Source organism: Carya illinoinensis, chromosome 7, assembly GCF_018687715.1.
Source record: "Carya illinoinensis cultivar Pawnee chromosome 7, C.illinoinensisPawnee_v1, whole genome shotgun sequence".
NCBI classification, from domain to species: Eukaryota; Viridiplantae; Streptophyta; class Magnoliopsida; order Fagales; family Juglandaceae; genus Carya; species Carya illinoinensis.
The window spans coordinates 34048657-34068080 of NC_056758.1; the positions used below are offsets into that span (position 1 = coordinate 34048657).

General features: G+C 35.0%; 2 protein-coding genes and 1 long non-coding RNA gene across 3 annotated transcripts; 2 read left to right on the plus strand and 1 right to left on the minus strand.

The window, feature by feature from the left end:
- Positions 1-268: 268 nt before the first annotated feature.
- On the minus strand, positions 269-2891 carry LOC122315770. Its single transcript, XR_006244112.1, has 2 exons — positions 2384-2891; positions 269-769 (listed from the first exon to the last, which is right to left on the minus strand). It is a non-coding gene; the product is annotated as an uncharacterized LOC122315770 (long non-coding RNA).
- Positions 2892-4166: 1275 nt separating this feature from the next.
- LOC122317372 (auxin-responsive protein SAUR66-like) lies at positions 4167-4825 on the plus strand. Its single transcript, XM_043134436.1, has one exon. It carries the CDS (start codon positions 4186-4188, stop codon positions 4606-4608), a length of 423 nt encoding a protein of 140 aa, XP_042990370.1. The 5' UTR covers positions 4167-4185; the 3' UTR covers positions 4609-4825.
- Positions 4826-11592: 6767 nt separating this feature from the next.
- LOC122315102 (lysine histidine transporter-like 8) lies at positions 11593-14573 on the plus strand. The gene is made up of 5 exons (XM_043130868.1): positions 11593-12225; positions 12741-12877; positions 13002-13432; positions 13689-13820; positions 13934-14573. Exons 1-5 carry the CDS (start codon positions 11840-11842, stop codon positions 14420-14422), a joined length of 1575 nt encoding a protein of 524 aa, XP_042986802.1. The 5' UTR covers positions 11593-11839; the 3' UTR covers positions 14423-14573.
- Positions 14574-19424: the final 4851 nt, after the last annotated feature.

A 19424-nucleotide genomic window follows, 5' to 3' on the forward strand; every position in this document is an offset into this window, starting at 1 on the left:
ATTTTTAGTTGTTTTTAGTTTTTACTTTTAGGTTAGTAGTGGAGGTCAATAATGCCCGTTCATGATGTAGATGGCTTTTGAATGAAAACAGCTTGTGCACATGATTTGATGAAACCCATGTATGTAAATTGTATGCCATTAAATTAACCTGTGTAATGAAAGTAGCTTGTGCACATGGTTTGATCTCGCCTGTGGATGTAAATTGTATCCGTCCAAGTCTAATGTCATTGGATGTACCCCCAACAAATAATCAATAAGTCTAAACACCTGCAAATTGCCATTATATTCATAACCTATCCAAGTTCAAAGACTTAGTTTTCCGGAGTCTAAAACAGAGCACGTTCATGTGCTAAACCAACCAAGATTACTAATAATTACAGCTAATTCGTTGACTAGCATAAGTGAATCTTTACAAATTAGAATGAGCCAGATGTATCTGCTGAAGCTAACATAAACATTGGTCAAAAGAGTGAAACATTAGTTCCTATTATACTTTAACTCTGGAAGCACAACAGCTACCCATTTTCACTTTTGAATTGGCCTCGTGCTTCTTCACTTTTGATGTCCCCATTTTCTTTTCAACAAAGATTCCTAGCTTCACGGCTGTAAATAATGTTCATGTAATTAAAAGTGACCATTTCTACTTCAGCTGGATCAGCCTAGAAGGTGGTCCATTCATCACTAAAAGTCAAAATTCCTGGAAACATCTTCAGTGGGTCCTCTGACAATCCTCTAGATGCAACTCCACCATCTACACCATGCATCTATCCTGCCCATTCGAACAAAAAACCATTTTGAAAGTTAATGCTCAAAAGAAGTTTACCCAAATAGAAGCTACAAACAAACAATAAACCAGAAACAGTTGTCTCATAAGCTAGAAAAATAAGTTCATCCCAACAATAAACCAGAAACAGTGAATTTTTCATAGTAGAGTTCACTTTTTTATAGAAGGTACTCATGCAAAACTTGTACATTTGAGACAACTTGTATATATCATTATTTAGCTTCATGAAGTGATCAATACTTTTTTCTATCATTTAGTTGATCTGTTCCTCTACCAATGCAAAGGTCAACGCCATGTGTTTTAGGTCATGATAATAACTTTATGCAATATTTGATTTACAGCAAATTAGGGCAAATGTTGCAGTCGTACGTATAAGACCACCATAGTGCATATTTTTCCTTCCAGATATTAAAAGAATCATAGAGGAAACCAAAATTTGAGAAAAATATCCCCAAACCGTTCCAGTCAGACATCAATCATGAAAAACATGACTAATACATGTTGAGAAACCAAGAATGCAATAATTACATATCTTCCCCAAGTTAACACCAGATTATTGTACTGTTTCATCTACTGCAACTCTATTGTTCCAGATTATCTCATAAGTTAGAAAAATAAGTTCATTCCAACAAAAAACCAAAAAAAATGGCTTGGACTGACAAAAACGCCATCATTACCTCTTTCTCACATAACTAAAGATCATTAAATTTGTTAGATTCAAAATAAAAAGGAAAGAAAATAGACCTTTGCATGTTAGCTAGTGATCAAAGCCTTGGCATAGCTCCATAGCCTCTCAAAGAGCCAAGAGGTACAAAAATTAAACCTTTGCATCTCCACAAAAACACAACAAAAAAATCTCCTTTGATCTTTATTTTAATCCTGATTTTAATGATTAATGAACTGAAGAACTAAAAGTGCTTTAACAAAAATACATCTCATAAAGGTTTCTTCTCAAACATGTTTTCTGTCCAATTCAAATTTGTTTCCCTAAACATAAAACATTCATTATCCATCAAAGAAAACCCCATGGCATAGATTCTTATAAACATCAAACAACAAATAAGAGCCATGAGTTTGGCTACTAAGATAATTCAACAACAGCAGTGGATTGAATGAATGTACACCCTTATGAGAAAAAAAAGAAAAGAAAAAAGAAGCCCATATTATATCAATAGCAACTAACCAGACAAGATCGCTAAGTGCCCTAAAAAGAGGATTCTAAAGCTGGGGAGAGCTGATTCAATAGTCATCATATCTAACCACGTCCGTTGGAAGCTCTCTAGAGTTCTGGAAATATTACACGAACTTGCTTTTCAAGAACCATTGCAGGAGAGAGAGAGAGAGAGAGAGAGAGAGAGAGAGAGAGAGAGAGAGAGAGAGAGAGAGAGAGAGAGAGAGAGAGAGAGATTGACGTTGTTTGTAAAAATTTCATTTTTTGTGTAAATGTGAACAAATTACTTATGACGGAACAAGAAGATGTTAAAGATGCAAATGATTTCAACACTCCATTCCCTAAGCCGCAATACCCATCTTACAACAACCCAAAACTCACCCCTCTCAGTACACAAGAAGAAACCAGATTTGTCCTTAAAATGTTACCTACGATGCCCTCCAAGGGACGGCGGCGAAAGAGAGCTCCACCATAGTAGTGTCGCTAGTTTCCATTAAATGAGCTCGGGGGAGGGGCGAACCTGGGCAAATGGATGAGCTTTGCAGGGTGGTGCTGGGCAGAGGTCAAATGCCGCGACACAGGTTGCTTGGTGAGGGAGGAGGGGGGTCTTCGCAAGATTAAATATGATTTGCTCCGTTCAATGATCTGATCTCGAGGAGTGGTAGCGCTGGGCAGACGGAGGAGCGTCGCTCGGTGTAGTTGGACAGAAAGACGGCGTCGCCGGGTGGTGCTGGGTAGAGGAAGGTGATGCGATGCGAGCGAGGGAGGAGGTATTTCGCGGGGCTCTGAAATTCGAATGGGGCTCTGAAATTCGAATGGGGAAGAGAAATCAACCGAGAATTAAAACGCACGTTTGGTTTAAAAAAAAAAAAAAAAACAGAAGCCACGTAGTGAGTGCAATGTGTGCACTGCTACAGTGGCTTCTATATAGCACTACTCATTCTAGGAATACATTCATTTCTTGGGTACTGAAGAAACCGGAAAGTGTCAGTACCCGTACGGTGGTTTGTCGGTTTCTGTTCAAAACTATTGACAGCCACCTGTAGTCTATCGATCGATTGATATTAATATACGTACATGATATTCCAAACTGTTAGAAATTAGAACTGCCATTCATCACCCAGTACGAAAAAGTCCAGAAAATTGCCGCTTGTATGCTCGGCATCACCGAATCACAAGTAGTATTTGCACGTGCATTCCAAAGACGACAGTAGAGAGTATTATTTGGGGATATCTTCTGATTTTTTAGCATGTTCTTTTGTTGTTTATCTTACCTCTTTTAGCTTCTGAGGTCTTCTAGTAATGATTAAACAGTTCTAGTCGAAGTAGTATTACTCTACTACTGGAAATATATATGAAGATAATATAATTAATTAATTTATATATATATTTCGATTTTGTCATAATACTGGACCAACATATTATCTAATTAATTTCCCAGTTGGAAAGAAGATCTCTTTCACAGGTATTTATAGTACGATTCACAGAACTACTCATCCTACCGATCGAGAATACACACTTCCCTATTGGATGGGTCGTCATTAAATCTACCACATGCATGCATGCGACACGGTTACAATCCGTGATAATTGAAGTTTGAACTCCTTAATTTGTTAGCATTAATTAATCCGGCAAGCAAAGCTCTAGCTAGGCTACCGATTTTCCACGACCTTCCAAGAAAATTAATGATCAAGGAGAGGGATGGGTTTATTGAGTTGCGACAGATCATTAAATAATCCAATCCTTTGGCACTCATGAATTTAGACGTTCTTTCAAAATAATTAAGTCCACTTTTCTCCTACTTCACGTGCATTTCCTCCTGTTTGCATGCTGGGAGATTCAAGCTAGCATTCAAACCGTTAGTTAATTGGTAACTCCATATGGACAAGCTTTTCAAGTTTGGAAGATCATGGAACTTTGGCATCGATAACCTATTTAATTAATTTGCTTGAGCAGCTAGGATCGGTATCACTTGTGGTGAAGCCAACATGTTCTATTAATATATGTCATGTCCAACTTGGTCCCCACCACAGAGTTATTGATCGTGAATAGTCGATAAGATCCAAAACAATCCCACTTCCAAAACCATGTCTTCTATCCAATCAGCACATGGTTTTGGTTGAAACATAAAGTTCACATTCAATCAAACTCAGGTATAAATTCCCATGCCATTCTACTCATGAATCATAACCCTTTACTGATATATATATATACACCCTAGTCCTAGACGATGTTATTTATAGCTTGTCTATTACCACTCTTGAAGAAAGAAAAAAGAGAAACCACCATGATCAGCTTGAAAAAACTCATTGACATGGCAAGGAAGTGGAAGAAAATGGCTGGCATTGGGAGGAGAACGATCTCAATCCCAATAATCCGCCATAGGGTGGCTGATAAGGGTCACTTCGTCGTATACACGATAGATAAGAAAAGGTTTGTGGTGCCTTTGGTTTATTTGCGCAGCAGAATCTTTGAAGAGCTATTTAGGATGTCTGAGGAAGAGTTTGGGCTGCCAAAGGACGGGCCAATCACGTTGCCATGCGATGCGGCCTTCTTGGAGTACGCCGTGTTGGTTGTTCAAAGGAGTGTCTCTGTAGAGCTGGAGAAGGCATTGCTGGTGTCGATAGCTCGGAAACTGCAGAAGATCAGTTGAGTTATTATCGTCAAATATCCATCCATGGCTTCTGATCGATCATGCATGCAGCATGCATTCAGCTCGCATTTATATATACATGACCAAGATAACATTTTAAGATCGCATTAACATTGAAGATTACATTTTGCTTTCCCCTGTTAATACAACCTTGATTTAATAAGGATCTTGTACTTTTTTGTTGTGAAAGATGGAGGGTTTAATCCTTCTTGTTTAACTGGGTCTCTTTTTGGTGGACGAATTTCATTGAATGGTGAACTGATCTATCCTTTAGTGTTGATGTGTGTCAACTTCTTAAATCTCAAACACCATCGGCAGACATGACATGAGAGTTGAGGCATCGTGGACGTGATCAAACTTGCTTTTAAACGAAAAGAACAAGAAAATAGAAAAGAAACGAAAACGGAAAAGACATTTGGCCGTGTTTTTTCTTCAAAATCTAAAACATAGCAAGTTCATGAAACGGGGCTCATTTGCGACCATAATATAATTGAATTTTGCTACATACAAATACAGTTGCGCATTAATTTATATACCAATACTGATTTATTAATACTTAAAATTTAAATTAACATTGTTTTTAATAAAATCTACTTTTTAGCCAATCACATCACATTAGTTCATAGATTAGTACACAACTATGCTTACAACTATATTTTTCCAATATAATTTCACGACTAATACTCACTCATCATCTCAATTATTATATCATCTTATATTATTTTATGATGTAATATTAAATAATTAAAGATTATTTATTATATTTTATTTATAAATCTATCATCTAATACTATATTATGAAATAATGGTAAAATGATAAAAAAATAATAATGAATAGATTTATTCTAATTTCATACGTGCCTCTTGCCTATAAGTACGTACTGAGGTACAATGGTGGCCGCATCCGATTCTTCTTTTTCTTACGAGTAACAGTCTTTTTATAAAAAAAGAAAAAAAAAAAGAATTTCACTGAAAAAAATAAATAAATAAAACATATTCTATTTTATTAGAATCTACCTTTTCTATAAAATATTTGCGTGTCTATTTAAATATTGTATCTAATATATTTTTTTGAAAACTATTTTTTGACGTGACTTGAGGCCGGCCCTTTCATCAATCATCATATCATATAATTACTTTTATTATCAATTAAATCTACTAAATTACATCTAAATACATCAACTTGTAAAATTATTTTTCTATGTATACATTTCTTTTAAAATATTTTTGTAAAAATCAAGAGGCTTTTAGTTCCCCTAGACATGTCCAATTTAGTTGAGGCTCTTATAGCCAAAATTCTGATCTGCTCGATTTATAATCCTTGTTCATGAAAAGAAAATTAAAAAAACCCCATCTGCAAATTTCCAATAGATTATTCTTGTATAGAAAATGATAATTAATATATATATATAGACATATATATATATTTTATAAACAAACCACATGTAATTAGGGTTGCAAACGAACAGAGTCACTCGTAAATAATTTGAGATTGACTCGTATAAACTCGACTCGGAATTGATTCATTTAATAAATAAGTTGTTCATGAAGATTAATATTGGTTCGAATATTAAACGAGTAAAACTCGTATAATCTCGACTCGATTCGATTTAAACTCGTGAATAATATTCTTATAAACTCAATTCGACTCGTTTTGAATTTGTCACAATACTCGTAATATTTATATATATATTTAATATATACTTACATATATTCTTTTATTATATATATTTTCTATGCTATATATATTATTTTTGATACTTTGTATAAGTAATATATGTTGTTATTTTAAGTTTATGTATAAGTAACATGTTTTATTATTATACAATAATAACGTATTAAGTTTATCAAAGAATTATTGAGTCAAATATTAAATGTTTATAAAAATAAACAACTATAATTGATTGCAATACTTTCTTAACTAATCATATTTTGATTATTTGGTCATATTTAATATTATATCAAGGATAATTGAATACTTTAATATTAAATTAATAGCTTTATTATGTAATTTTTAAATGACTTTAATGTATTAGGCCTTCTTGATGCCATATGTATTGGAAAGTGACAATGAATCAATGTTATATTGATATTTGATATGCTTATATTTTAGTATGTGTATATGCCTTAGCTTATATTTTAGTATGTGTATATGGCTCGTATCAAGTTAAAATTAATTAAGAGAAATAATCTTATTTATTTATCAAAAAAAAAAAAAAAAAAGCTTCAGCCAACCAAAGAAAAAAAAATTGTAAGTCAGATTTAAACCGAGCTTGAGTCGAGTTCTTATCAACTCGTATATTTTTTGTACTCGAGTTCAATCATCATTTATGTTAGATGAGTCGAGCTCGATTAGAGATTTTCAATATTTTTTGAGCTCAAGTCGAGTAGATATATATATACTAAACAAGCTCTTGACCCTATGTTAGAATTCGACTTGATTCGGTTTGCTTGCAACCCTAAATGTAATTAATAATCAAGTCCTTACAAGAGATTGCTTATTAAGCCAAACAGCTCGAGATACAAAGAAAGGACAATCAGACTATAACACCATATCTGAAAAATTACAAGTATTTCTAGTCAATAGACGAGCCACACTATTTCCTTGTCTATTAATATGCAGAAATTGCACCTCTTGAAATCTTGCATTAATCTTCTAATATCCGCAAGGAGGAAAGCAAAATTTGTGAAAATATCAACAACAAAATTCAAAATATTCACAAGAACAAGGCAATCTGTTTCCACAATCAACTTTGTAATGCCCCATTAAACAAAAATATGTAAACCCCTTAGCACTGCAATTGCTTCAATAAATTATGGAGATGATACCTCACACCCGCTTGTTGTAACTCAAAAAAATTGGCTTCATCAACATTCATCTTGAGGTAACCTGGCGGTAAAGAGGACCAACTTAACACCTTTTGTACCGCCTTGCTATGCCAATAAAAAAATTTGCACTTTTTTAAAATGTGACTACAAGGATAGCGCACCATTAATCATATGGATAGCACTATGTACAATATTCTCATAAATAAATTGATTTCTCCTATACTACATTCCCAGCCATAGCAATAAAAGTGACAAGAATCTCCTTCCTCGCCTTTTTCCTTCACTGCCATAGCTAAATCCCAAAAGGATATATCAGAAGGCAAATCATTTAGCCAAGGCACATATTGTAAGTATATATTTTTTACAGCTGAACAATAGAACAAAGCATGGGATGCATCCTCATTTGAATTCTTACAGAAAACACAACATTCTTCCACTCCAACCCCTTTCTTCACTAGATTATGAAAAGTTGGCAAATACTCATTACAAACTCTCCAATCGAAAACTTTCATCTTGTGAGGAATTTTCAATTGCCAAAAACATTTCCAGAAAGAAGAAAACTAATATGCTCTAGACCTCTCACCTTCAAGCTGAGATTTGGCAACCTGTAGCAGCTTATACCCACTTCTAACTGAATAAATACCACTCTTTTTAGAAACCCAGTACCAAGCATTTTGCTGAGATACTAACACCCGCAACTTCAAAATCTGATTCACTATCCTTGGATTGAAGAGAGCTCACAATGCATCCACATTCCACCACCTAATATTAGCATCTATCAAATCATTTACTCTTTGATTCGAATCAGAACCATTTGGCATAGCTTTTTGGATATCTTCCTTTTGAATCCCCGGAATCCAATAGTCATGAAACACCCTTATCGCTTCCCCTTTACCCACTCTCCACATACAACCAGATTTCAACAAACTTAGAAAACTGAAAATTCATTTCCAAACATAGGAGGAATTCAACTCAACTTTTGCATCAAATAAAGAGGCATTTGGAAAATATCGGGCTTTAAACATCCTATGAAGGAGAGAACCCTCATTAGTTAACAATCGCCAACCCTGTTTAGCAAGAAGAGCCAAATTAAAATCACTAATATTTTTTAAAACCCATACCACCTCTAAACTTAAAATCACAAAACTTCTCCCACCTTACCCAATGATTTTTCTTCCTTTGAGATTGATTTCCCCACAAAAAACGAGCCATCATCATCTCCATCTCATGACACAAGCTTTGTGAAAACAAAAAACAGTTCACAGCATATGTCGGGATAGACATATATATAGAAGAACCATATGAATCTATTTTGTCAAAAGAAATTGATTTTTGATCTCATAATTGATCTAACAAGCTAGATGAATCACGTCGCTCTTTTTCAATCTTGTCTTGCTCAAAAATAATATAATAGAATCTTTTCAAATTAGGATTGGAATCACTCTAATCTGATTAAGCAGCACAAATTTGGATATTCTCTCTCCAATAGGACTCTTTGCTCCTTTCTAATTGATATTAATTTATTACATTGATGAAAATTAAACTTGGGGATTGTTTTGCAGGCAAGTTTTTTTGTTTATGTAATGCTAAAAGTAATATTAGTTATAGTTTTAGAGTGTGCAAACTCCACACACTTCTATTAAAAAAAATGGGATCGATTATTAAAAAATAAAATTTTTCATGTATATATATTTTAAAAATTTTGTATCTAATTTTTTAAAAAAAATGCAGGACGAATAATTAAGACTCTACAAATCATTTTCATTGTAATAATAGGCTAAGTACAACTGAAAAACTAATGGTTCTGTATGTCAAATTGATCTAAAAGGTTCAAAATTGACACTTTCCTGCCATTATTTTCTCAGAAATAGCCTATAACGTTAACTTTCTGTCCTAGCAAAAAACGAAAGGACGAGAAAGAGACAGGCTAGCTGGTTAATTATAATCTTAGTCAATATATATAAAACGTAAGCTTATTTTATTATTATTTTTTTAATTGCATTAGACGCGTTTTTATTTTTTAGCATGGCATGCATGCATGTCCATTCTCCCCTTCTTTTTTAAAACCACTCGTGAGGATTACCATTCACGATCTCAAAGGGAAGAAGGACATGATCCCATACGTATGCAGGGCTTTAATAATTCACCTTATTTCTCATCCTGATCGTCTTTTCCTACAGTGGGAGGGAAGTAACAATTGAGCATAAACCTTCATACGAAAAACATAAGAATGGCGAAATAAATTATTTGCCTATCACAATCAAATCGCTCGGGTTAGGTAAAAGAAAACCATCAATCATCTCTATTGACACTAAACGTGTTGCCATTTTCATCATTTCTAATATTTTGACCTTCAACACCATACCGTATCAGGCACTCCTATATATATATATATATAATTTTCAACCTTTCGAGAAGTTTGTAGTCAATTAGGCTGGACCCACGTCGTTCTGACCAAGTGACGTGTCTTCAGATCACAACGTCTCGTGGCACAATGCTTTCAATTCCAACTTTTTTTGGGAAAAAAAAAAAAAAGACCTTTCTTTTAATTTGAAATTTTAAAGCCTTTCCTTTTAATCCATGTTGCCATATTTTTGCTTGTTCTTTTTTTTTGGATCTGTAGGGGAAAGAGGATTACAATTTTTCTTCCCCACATTCAGTATTTTTAATTTATTTTTAATATTATTGAATAGACTGTGCAGAGAATCCAGACGAGCTAGCCCGAGGCAGGAAGGAAAAGAAACCGAGGCTGGGACATACAAGCCTGTGCAGTCAATTTTTATTTGGCTGAGCCCAGTGAGTCAACACGGCGGAGACAAAGGATGGGAATAAAATAGAGAGAGGAAAAAAAAAATATCAAGAATCCAAGGAAATGGGAATAAAGAGTAATATATTAACGTTGGTGGAATTCTGGCACAAGCCAAATTGTATGATTAAGTTATGAAAACCCTTTCATTATTCACAGTAACGAAGACCATTATTTCTCAGTTCTAGAAGGGTACATGCCAGACACATTTTTCTTCCTTTTTTTTATTAACTATAAACTTCCCTGTATTTAAATAAAAGTGTTACAATTGACTGCCAATCAAATTGGATTATTTGCTTATTTCTTAACAAGTTATACTAAGTCAAGTGTGTATAATTGGCATTATTAGAATAATAAATTACAACTTGTTATAGGACCGCGTGAGAGGAATCAAGGAAAAAATGCCTTAAATAGTCAATAAATATAGTTCATAAGACATCCATATTTTAATTTTTAATCCATAAATGATTGCATGTAACACACCTATTATGTACCAAGAATTTTGGGGCCAGGGGCTAGGGCCATGAACCATCATCGGTTGGTTCAGATAGTTCATCCATCTGTTAACAAGGTTCGAATTATTTGCCCCACCCCAAGCATGAGAGAATCATAGGGCCAGAATGATAAATTAAAGTTCTAAAGGGTTACGTTTAGATATTGAAATAATTTTAAATGATTTGTAAATAATAGTAAAAAAATCTTAAATAATAATATAAAAAAATAGTGAATAATTTGTGGATAGTTGTAAGAAATGTGATAATAGCCAGCTTCCTGTCCAAACAAATTAAGTAATGGCAAACAATTCCAGTCAATCAAAGCAACAAACAACAACCAGAACCCGTGATTTACTGTTAGCTAAAGTATCGTAACAGTGCTTGTGGTGAATGAAGCTGACTGTTTGATCTTTTTGGATATTAATTGCATCGCCAATAAAGTGTTTGATTGACTCTTTTTTCTTCGGAACTCCGCGTAAATGCAGAGAGATGAGCCATCTTTCTCCAGCCATTTGCGTCTTAAGAGCAGCATATACGTATTTTCATTAAACAGGAGGACTCTGTTTTATCTTGGTGGCAGAGGATTTGGCATAGAAAGTACAATGGTCTAACAAAGACTAACATAAAAGGAAAAGAGGTGACCTTCCCCTCCTCCATGGCAAACGGCAAATGATTTTTTTTTTTTTTTCCTTATTATTCGCTTTCACTCTCTCTTTTCGCCCACCGTGACAATCGGACATGGTCCAAGTCAGTCAGGCAAGAGCTTCACCACATACCAACTGCACTAACGAGAGTGAAAAGATAACAAAAGAACATTAATTTTACAGCGAATGCAGTTGAGTCCAATTTGGCATCCGGTAATGATATTATAAACGCCGGTCAACAAAAGTTGTCTACCCAGAACCGAAGTCATCTCTCTCTTACCTATCTCTGTCCCCCTCTACTTGTATGTTGCCTTCCAAGTAATTTTCAATGTTCAACATGTTTTGCTCCAAAAGACTATTATATAACAATCAAAGCCCTTCTGGCCATGCAGTGTGAGGCGGAGGAGGGAGATTAGGAAGAGGAGTGGAGGAAATTGCAGTGAGCGAGCGAGGAAGAGATGGAAGAGGTGGTTGAAGAGAGCTCGACCATCTCTCCGAGACCTGGGATGGGCTCTGGGGCTCAGGTTGCGTCCGCCCCTCCCATGCAAACGCAGTACAATTCTCCGTCTTTGTCGAGAAAGCCATTGCTATCGATCGTCGCAGCTAATACAAATGCTGCAAACACTGCCGCGCCAAAGTCTTCTCACACTCCAAACTTCTTCACACCTTTGGGTAGCCCGATTAGGAGGGCTATCCAACTCACCAAGCTCGACCCTCATGATGCTTGGCTTCCCATCACTGAGTCAAGAAACGGCAACGCATACTACGCTGCCTTTCATACTCTTTGTTCTGGAATTGGAATTCAAGCGCTTGTACTGCCTGTAGCCTTCACCATTCTTGGGTGGTAAGCATTCAACCTCTCATGCATCAAGCAACTGTAAATTTGAAACCTACAATCTGGTCGATTGAATAGGCCAGCACGGATGCCATCAGGCCAAACTCTTGATCCTCCTACCTGTTATTAACAGATTTTACTATCAAGGAACCATGTAACAACATTACAGACTCACTACTCCGCACTTTTGATGACGTGCGTTTTGTGCACTATATTATTTGCCATAAACTATTTGTTTGAATATTGGTAATTATGATATACGGAATATTTGAACTTCACCGTCGAATTATACTTTAGTTGAACAAGCTCCAAATTAATTGCTAGCGTTTATTGTCTGTCAGGTTTTTAGGCCACATAGCACATTTCTTTACATATCATGCATATGGCAGAGCAGTTCCTGAGAGCGAATTAATTGGCTTAATACTTATTAGTTGTAATTAAACTGCATAAGCAGTATCATTTGCTGGTCCAGCTTTCGAAAACAAGTTTCCTTCTGATCATAATCTCCTTCTCTTTGATTGCAGGACTTGGGGAATAATAAGCTTGACAGTGGCGTTTGTGTGGCAGCTTTACACGCTTTGGCTGTTGGTGAGGCTTCATGAATCCACTGAAACTGGGATGCGTTATAGCAGATTTCTCCAACTTTTCAGCGCGACTTTTGGTTAGTTATACCTTTACACCTACAGATTTTACTCTGTTTTCTGAGCAGTTCTTTATGTTTACTCATTCATAAATATATATAGCCATTGACTAAGCTTCGTTGACAATTGTGTAATCCTCTACAGGCGAGAAAATGGGGAAGATCTTTGCCCTGTTTCCAGTAATGTATCTATCAGGGGGCACATGTGTTGCCCTCATAATCGTTGGGGGTTCGACCACGAAACTTTTCTACCAAATCGTGTGTGGCGGTCATGGCTGCACAGAAAAACCGTTGACAAATGTAGAGTGGTACTTGGTGTTTACATCTGCTGCGGTGGTTCTGTCTCAGCTTCCCAACTTGAACTCCATTGCTGGGGTGTCTCTAATTGGTGCAATCACAGCCGTAGGGTACTGCACTATTATGTGGCTGGTGTCCGTCACGGAGGGCAGGCTTGATGGCGTTTCTTATGATCCAATCAAGGAGAACGATAATATGGCTATGATTTTCAGCGTTCTGAATGCACTTGGTATCATGGCTTTTGCTTTCAGGGGCCATAACCTTACTCTTGAAATTCAGGTACATAAATAACTCGTGCAATAAAAGAATAAAGTCACAGTAAAAGTAAATACTTTTTAAATGATACGTTTAATTTATTTTTAAATAAAAAAATTATAATATAATATATCATATCAACTTAAATTAATTTATATATTTATTTTTATAAAATTTATTAGTGATTAAAATATTTATATAATAAAATAATCCAATATATCATATGAAGTCACGTTAAGACATTTCTCACGTAGAGAACACGGGGCTCATTTTACTGCAGGCAACCATGCCTTCAAGCGAGAAAAATCCATCACACGTGCCAATGTGGGAAGGGGTGAAGGTAGCATACGCAATCATCGCAGCGTGCTTGTTTCCCCTAGCCATCGGTGGATATTGGGCTTACGGCCACAAGGTAATTTAGAACATTATCGATTGTCCCAGATTAAGTTTATTTTGTTCTGACAACATAACAAATCACTAAATTACCTTATAAATTCTATTTTTTTTTTTTTTAAATATTGACAGATACCAGCAAACGGTGGGATGCTAACGGCAATTTATCAGTACCATGGACGTGACGCTTCTCAATTTGTGTTAGCATTAACAAGCTTATTAATAATAATTAACGCCGTGACATCGTTCCAAATATACGGCATGCCCATGTTCGATGACATGGAGTCCAAATACACCAAGAGGAAAAAGAAACCATGCCCATGGTGGCTGAGGTCGGTGTTCAGAGTGATGTTTGGGTACGGATGCTTCTTTGTGGCAGTAGCAATCCCGTTCTTGGGCAGCCTGGCTGGTTTAATAGGAGGGGTTGCAGTGCCCGTCACTTTTGCTTATCCATGTTTTCTGTGGTTGAAGATTAAGAAGCCCAAGAAATATAGCATGATGTGGTGGCTAAATTGGGTGCTTGGACTTTGGGGCTCGGCTCTTAGCGTGGTGCTCATCGCTGCTGGGATTTATGTTGTCATTGACACTGGCGTTGAAGTCAGCTTTTTCAAGCCTCACTAGTCCATACATGAACAGCATTTATTTGGATTGTATTATTGGTAGGCCTCTAGCTGTACGTCTAGTCTTACATTTTTCATCGTAATGAACTTCTGTTAATTTCTGATCCTTTCAACCTTTCTAATCAACATGGCCGGCCTTCGTTCTGATTGTATATGGGTATCTCCAAATGTCATTTGTCACTGTAGCTATTCATCGTTTTATCATATTCGACGTACATTTGAGACTCATTTGGGCAGTTGTGGAAGGGTAGGTTAATGGAGAAAAAATCGCACCGCATGCCGAAATGAAATAAAGAGTCATTCTTAATTCATTGAAGCAGTTTAAGACTAGATGAGACAGTTCAAAATCAACTAGGGCGATTTAGAGCTATGATTTGGTGCCCCTTTGTACATCTATAACAATAAATAAAAAATAAATACAGAAAATATAAATAGAGATTGAGACACATATATTTATGTGATTCGGCATAAGGCTTACGTCTATAGATTGTTTGGAGAGCAAATCTACTATAATATAGATATTTTACAATTTCTCGTGATCTCTTATTTCTTTCTTTATAATGGAGGTCGAAAACCTATTTTCTAGAGGAGATTATATTCTGGAGCTCTCATTTTGAGGTTGAAGATGACTTCTATGCTCTCTTAATAGTCGCTTAGCCATATGAAAGAAGTCTCATTTTCATTGGATATGATCCCTCTTTTATAATGTCCCTTGGGAGTGGTAAGGAATGTTATCTCACTCATCTTTTGCAACTTGCTTTCTCCTCTTTTTCTTTTTTCTTTTCTTTTTTTTGTCTTTTTTTTTTCTCTTTCAATTTAATATTTATTTTTTCTTGTCATCTCCTTATCTCTTTTTCATGTATCTCTAACTGGAAACATTTTGATGGACAGGGCTTGATTTATCTGAGCGTAATATTTTTGCCTCTTAGGGTACTTTAGGAAGCCCATTCCAAAGCATCATGGCCGGCTTTGGGAACCCCATGCACCTACTCTTACAAATTATTGTTTGTATATTACCTGTGTGTTTGTATTCATATTGAAGATTTTTTTTTTTGTTAAAAATGATAATTGGATGCATTCGTTATTTAAATAAAGAAAAAATCTAGTTGTAAATATAACTATATATTAATATGTGAATCAATCTAATGTGATTGATTAAAAAGTAGATTTTATTAAAAATGGTGTCAATTTAAAATTTAAATACTAAAGAAGTAATATTGATACGTAAATTAGTTCGCCACTTAACTTATACCTACAAAAACTATTAAATAAAAGGTGTATCCAAGTATACGTAACAGTACTGTCCAACAAAATAAAGGCCTCGCAATCGCAGGGGAGATGAGATCAAAGAAGAAACAGAGCTCTAAAGGGAGGCCATTGAAAAAGTCAAAAAACAAACGGATGCAGCACGTTAAGCCACTTACCAAATTAAACGCGACAGAATCTATGAACCTTAATGAAGATCAGTAATGACCTATAAATACTAACTAAAAAAAGTAGTTGGATTGGTGTATGTCATATTTACAGAGAATGAAATATGGTAGTGGACTTCCTAGCCAAGGAGGGTGCCAATATTAATAATTGGGTAGTTTTTGGATCATAAATTAGATCAGAGACGCTTTTAGGACTTTTGCGCATTGATTGTTGGGAAGTTCCTTATTTACTCTTATAATTTTTTGCTTACTATTTTGGTGTAAATGGTAGTTCCTCCGCCTTTGAGAGTCTTGCAATAAAAATAAAAATAAAAAGTAGTTGGATTAGAATTATTATAAAGACAAAAACAAAACTTGTTTGTTCAGAAGTAATGTTTAACCATGATCTACAGCTATTCATGAATCCAATCAATACAAAATATTGGATAATAATTGCTTGCTAGCCACGCAGGGACAAATTGGTGACTTCATGAATATTCTGTTATTGCAACTAGGGCTGAATAAAAATTTGAAAATCCGACCCCGACTCCACTTTGACTCTGACAAATCGGAGTCGGAGTTTTTTTTTCCCAATAAAAGTCGGAAAGTCGGAGTCAAAGTCGAAGGTGGAGGTGAACCGACTCCGACTCCAATGCCCTGGCTTCAACTCCGCTTCGACTTCACTCTGATATTATACATATTTAATAAAAAAAAATATATTTTTCTATATATTAATCATATAAGTATAATAACATGTAATACCAATAGATAAACCCTGATATATAAATAATAAATATTGCTCAGATGACTAACACAAGAGGGGGGGTGAATTGAGTTGTATTAAAAAAAATAACAATTATAAATCAAATATATAATATAAAATATAAACAAAATATGAAATAACAATAAATATAAATAGTAAGGGTAAGAAAGAAGCAAACTCAGTATGTTAACGAGATTCGACCCCACTGCCTACATCCTCGCCTCAAGCTATCCCTTGAGGATTCCCAAATTCACTATTCAACCTCTTTCAGGTGAAGATAGAAACCTATTACACATTTGAACAACACCGCTACAAAGGATCCGTGTAGAACACCCTCTACACTTGCAATCACCTTACACGTGGTGATTCAACTATTCTTCGTGTAGAATACTTTCTACACGCACAAGGATTATACACATCTTTTTTCTGATACAAAAGCTGATAGTGGGTAGGTTATCAGAAAACACTCCTCAATGAGTGAAATAAGAACAATACAGTGCAAACTATATCTTTCAAAATGAACAAGGATTAAGGCTCAATGCTTAGAAAAGAGAGAATGAAAGTTTTGAATGAATGTTATATTCTCTTGGTGTTGTAAATGTGAAGCTCTCAAATGATCTATTTATAGGCATATGAGACTTCATATTCAAATTTAAAAAGATTCACATGTCAAAGACAACATCATTTACTTTTTCAAAAAAAAATCAAACCTAATCTTTTACTTTTTGCATATGACAAAAGGAGCACACTTTCCTTTTCAAAAAATTCAAACCTAATATTTTACTTTTTGTATATGACAAAATGAGCACACTTTACTTTTCAAAATTTTTTCAAACAAAATCATCTACCTTTTGTATAAGTTTAAAAAAGTATCAATCACTTTTAAAAATATTCAAATAAAACATCCATATGTGAAAGATGACAATCAATCATCTTTAATATTTTCAAAGTTCAACCCTTTAATCAAGGCATGCACATGCAAAAGATGACAATTAATCATCTTTTAAAATTTTCAAATTTAATTTTCAAAAATATTCATGCACATGTGAAAAATGTATTTTAATGCTTTATGATAAAATATTAATTTTGAGCATTAATCCTAATTTCGAATTTTAAGATATTTACAACATTACTCTATGACTTTAATGTGAACTTGTTTCCTTCTTGCTCATGCTTGGTTCTTTGATGTACTTGATTCCATTGTGTGAACAACTTGAACTTGAAACTCCTTTATTCTTTGAATTCATTTGTTATTATCAAAATCAATGTGTAGATTTATAATCACATGAAACTTGAAACCTTGGGTTCAACAATCTCCCCCTTTTTGATGATGACAAATACTTGATAGAACTTGAAACCTGTATTAATACTTAAGCTCTCCCTGAAAATATGCATTAGTTTTTCAAGCAAAAGTATAAATATAATTCAAAGCATATATAACAAGTTTAGTAATTTAAACAATGTTAATGTTCTAGTCTAAAACTTCTCTCACTTTTGACATCATTAAAAAGGATCCGCAGCAAGTAAATGGACTGAAGAAAATGATGCGTTTAATAATCACTGTAGATAGTTGAAAAAGGAGCCGTCCGTGACCCGACAAATGCTGCAAAGTCTCGAGACCTAACTCTATGAATTTAGTACGGCTGAAGATTTAAACAATCGCCTGATGTTGTTGACAAACGTGATTGAAGGCTCTGAGTTGCTATAAAAAATGATCATTTTCATCTATCGGATGCCAAAAAAAATAATCACTTCTTGACCTGAGTTCTGTTTTTCCACAACGATAGAATGACTGAGCAATTCTCTTCCACTAATGTTCCAGACTTGAATCAGGAACCCTTGACGCATCAATCATCAATCTTCTCTCCTGAGGCCGTCAATACCATGATAGGCGCAGTGAACCGTTTTTCTAGTAAGGCTGATTCTGAAATTATTGCAGAATCAAGAATGCTCAGTAGTCAATATGCTTCCTCTGTTACGATCATGTCTTGGAGGTTAATGGCGAAGGTGAGTGAGATTGATCATCTTAACATGCAAATATTTGAGTTACGACAGAAGCTTGCTAATAAGGATAGTGAGAATAAAAGACTAAAGCAAGAAAACCAAGAGTTGAAAAAATTTGCAGATTGGTATGTTCATGATCTGCAACCATGAATAGAGGAGCTGGAACGAGAAAGGGTTCAGATACAAGGTCAACATCGGTAGATAACAGTAGAGGTTCATCGTTTACTAGAAAAATAGGGACAATCTACTGTTAATCTCGCTGGCTTAGTAAGAAAACTTTTGACAATGTGTGTCCAGCATATCTTGTATTTCTTTTGACTAAATAAGATTTGAAGAGACAATAGTTTGTCTTATTCTTTATGCTATCTCTATAAAATCAATCCTGAAGTTCATCCAATCCGCATCAGGTTTTCATCTCATCTCTATAACTCATCTGCATTCCTTCAACATTCTCGTTTTAAGCCTTCTATTCTTTTCTCAATGGCTCATTCTTCTAACATTTCTCTAGATCCATCCATGAGGCATTCTGCATCTCAACCTCCTGTCCTTTCTGTACCTGCCATTGGTACCATGTTGCAGCAAGAAAATAATAATCTGACTAATAAGTCAGATTCTGATGCTATTTATGACTTGGTGAGTCTTGGGACTCGCTACTCTTCCTCTATTGTTGCTTTTTCTCAGCGGCTACAAGCCAAAAATCACGAAGTTGAAAAACTCAAAGAACAAATTGTTGTACTTCAACGAATTGTTCAAGAGTCTCACACAAGGGAAGGAATCATTCGGCAGAAGAATAAACAGTTGAAATCTTTATTAGATTCTTCATT

Excerpts from the sequence above, each read along its gene's own strand:
- LOC122317372 (XM_043134436.1), top strand. The coding sequence starts at position 4,186 with ATGTTATTTATAGCTTGTCTATTACCACTCTTGAAGAAAGAAAAAAGA.
- LOC122315102 (XM_043130868.1), top strand. The coding sequence starts at position 11,840 with ATGGAAGAGGTGGTTGAAGAGAGCTCGACCATCTCTCCGAGACCTGGG. Across the intron at positions 12,878-13,001 it reads ACTTTTCAGCGCGACTTTTG|GCGAGAAAATGGGGAAGATC; the intron begins GTTAGTTATACC and ends AATCCTCTACAG. Across the intron at positions 13,821-13,933 it reads ATTGGGCTTACGGCCACAAG|ATACCAGCAAACGGTGGGAT; the intron begins GTAATTTAGAAC and ends AAATATTGACAG.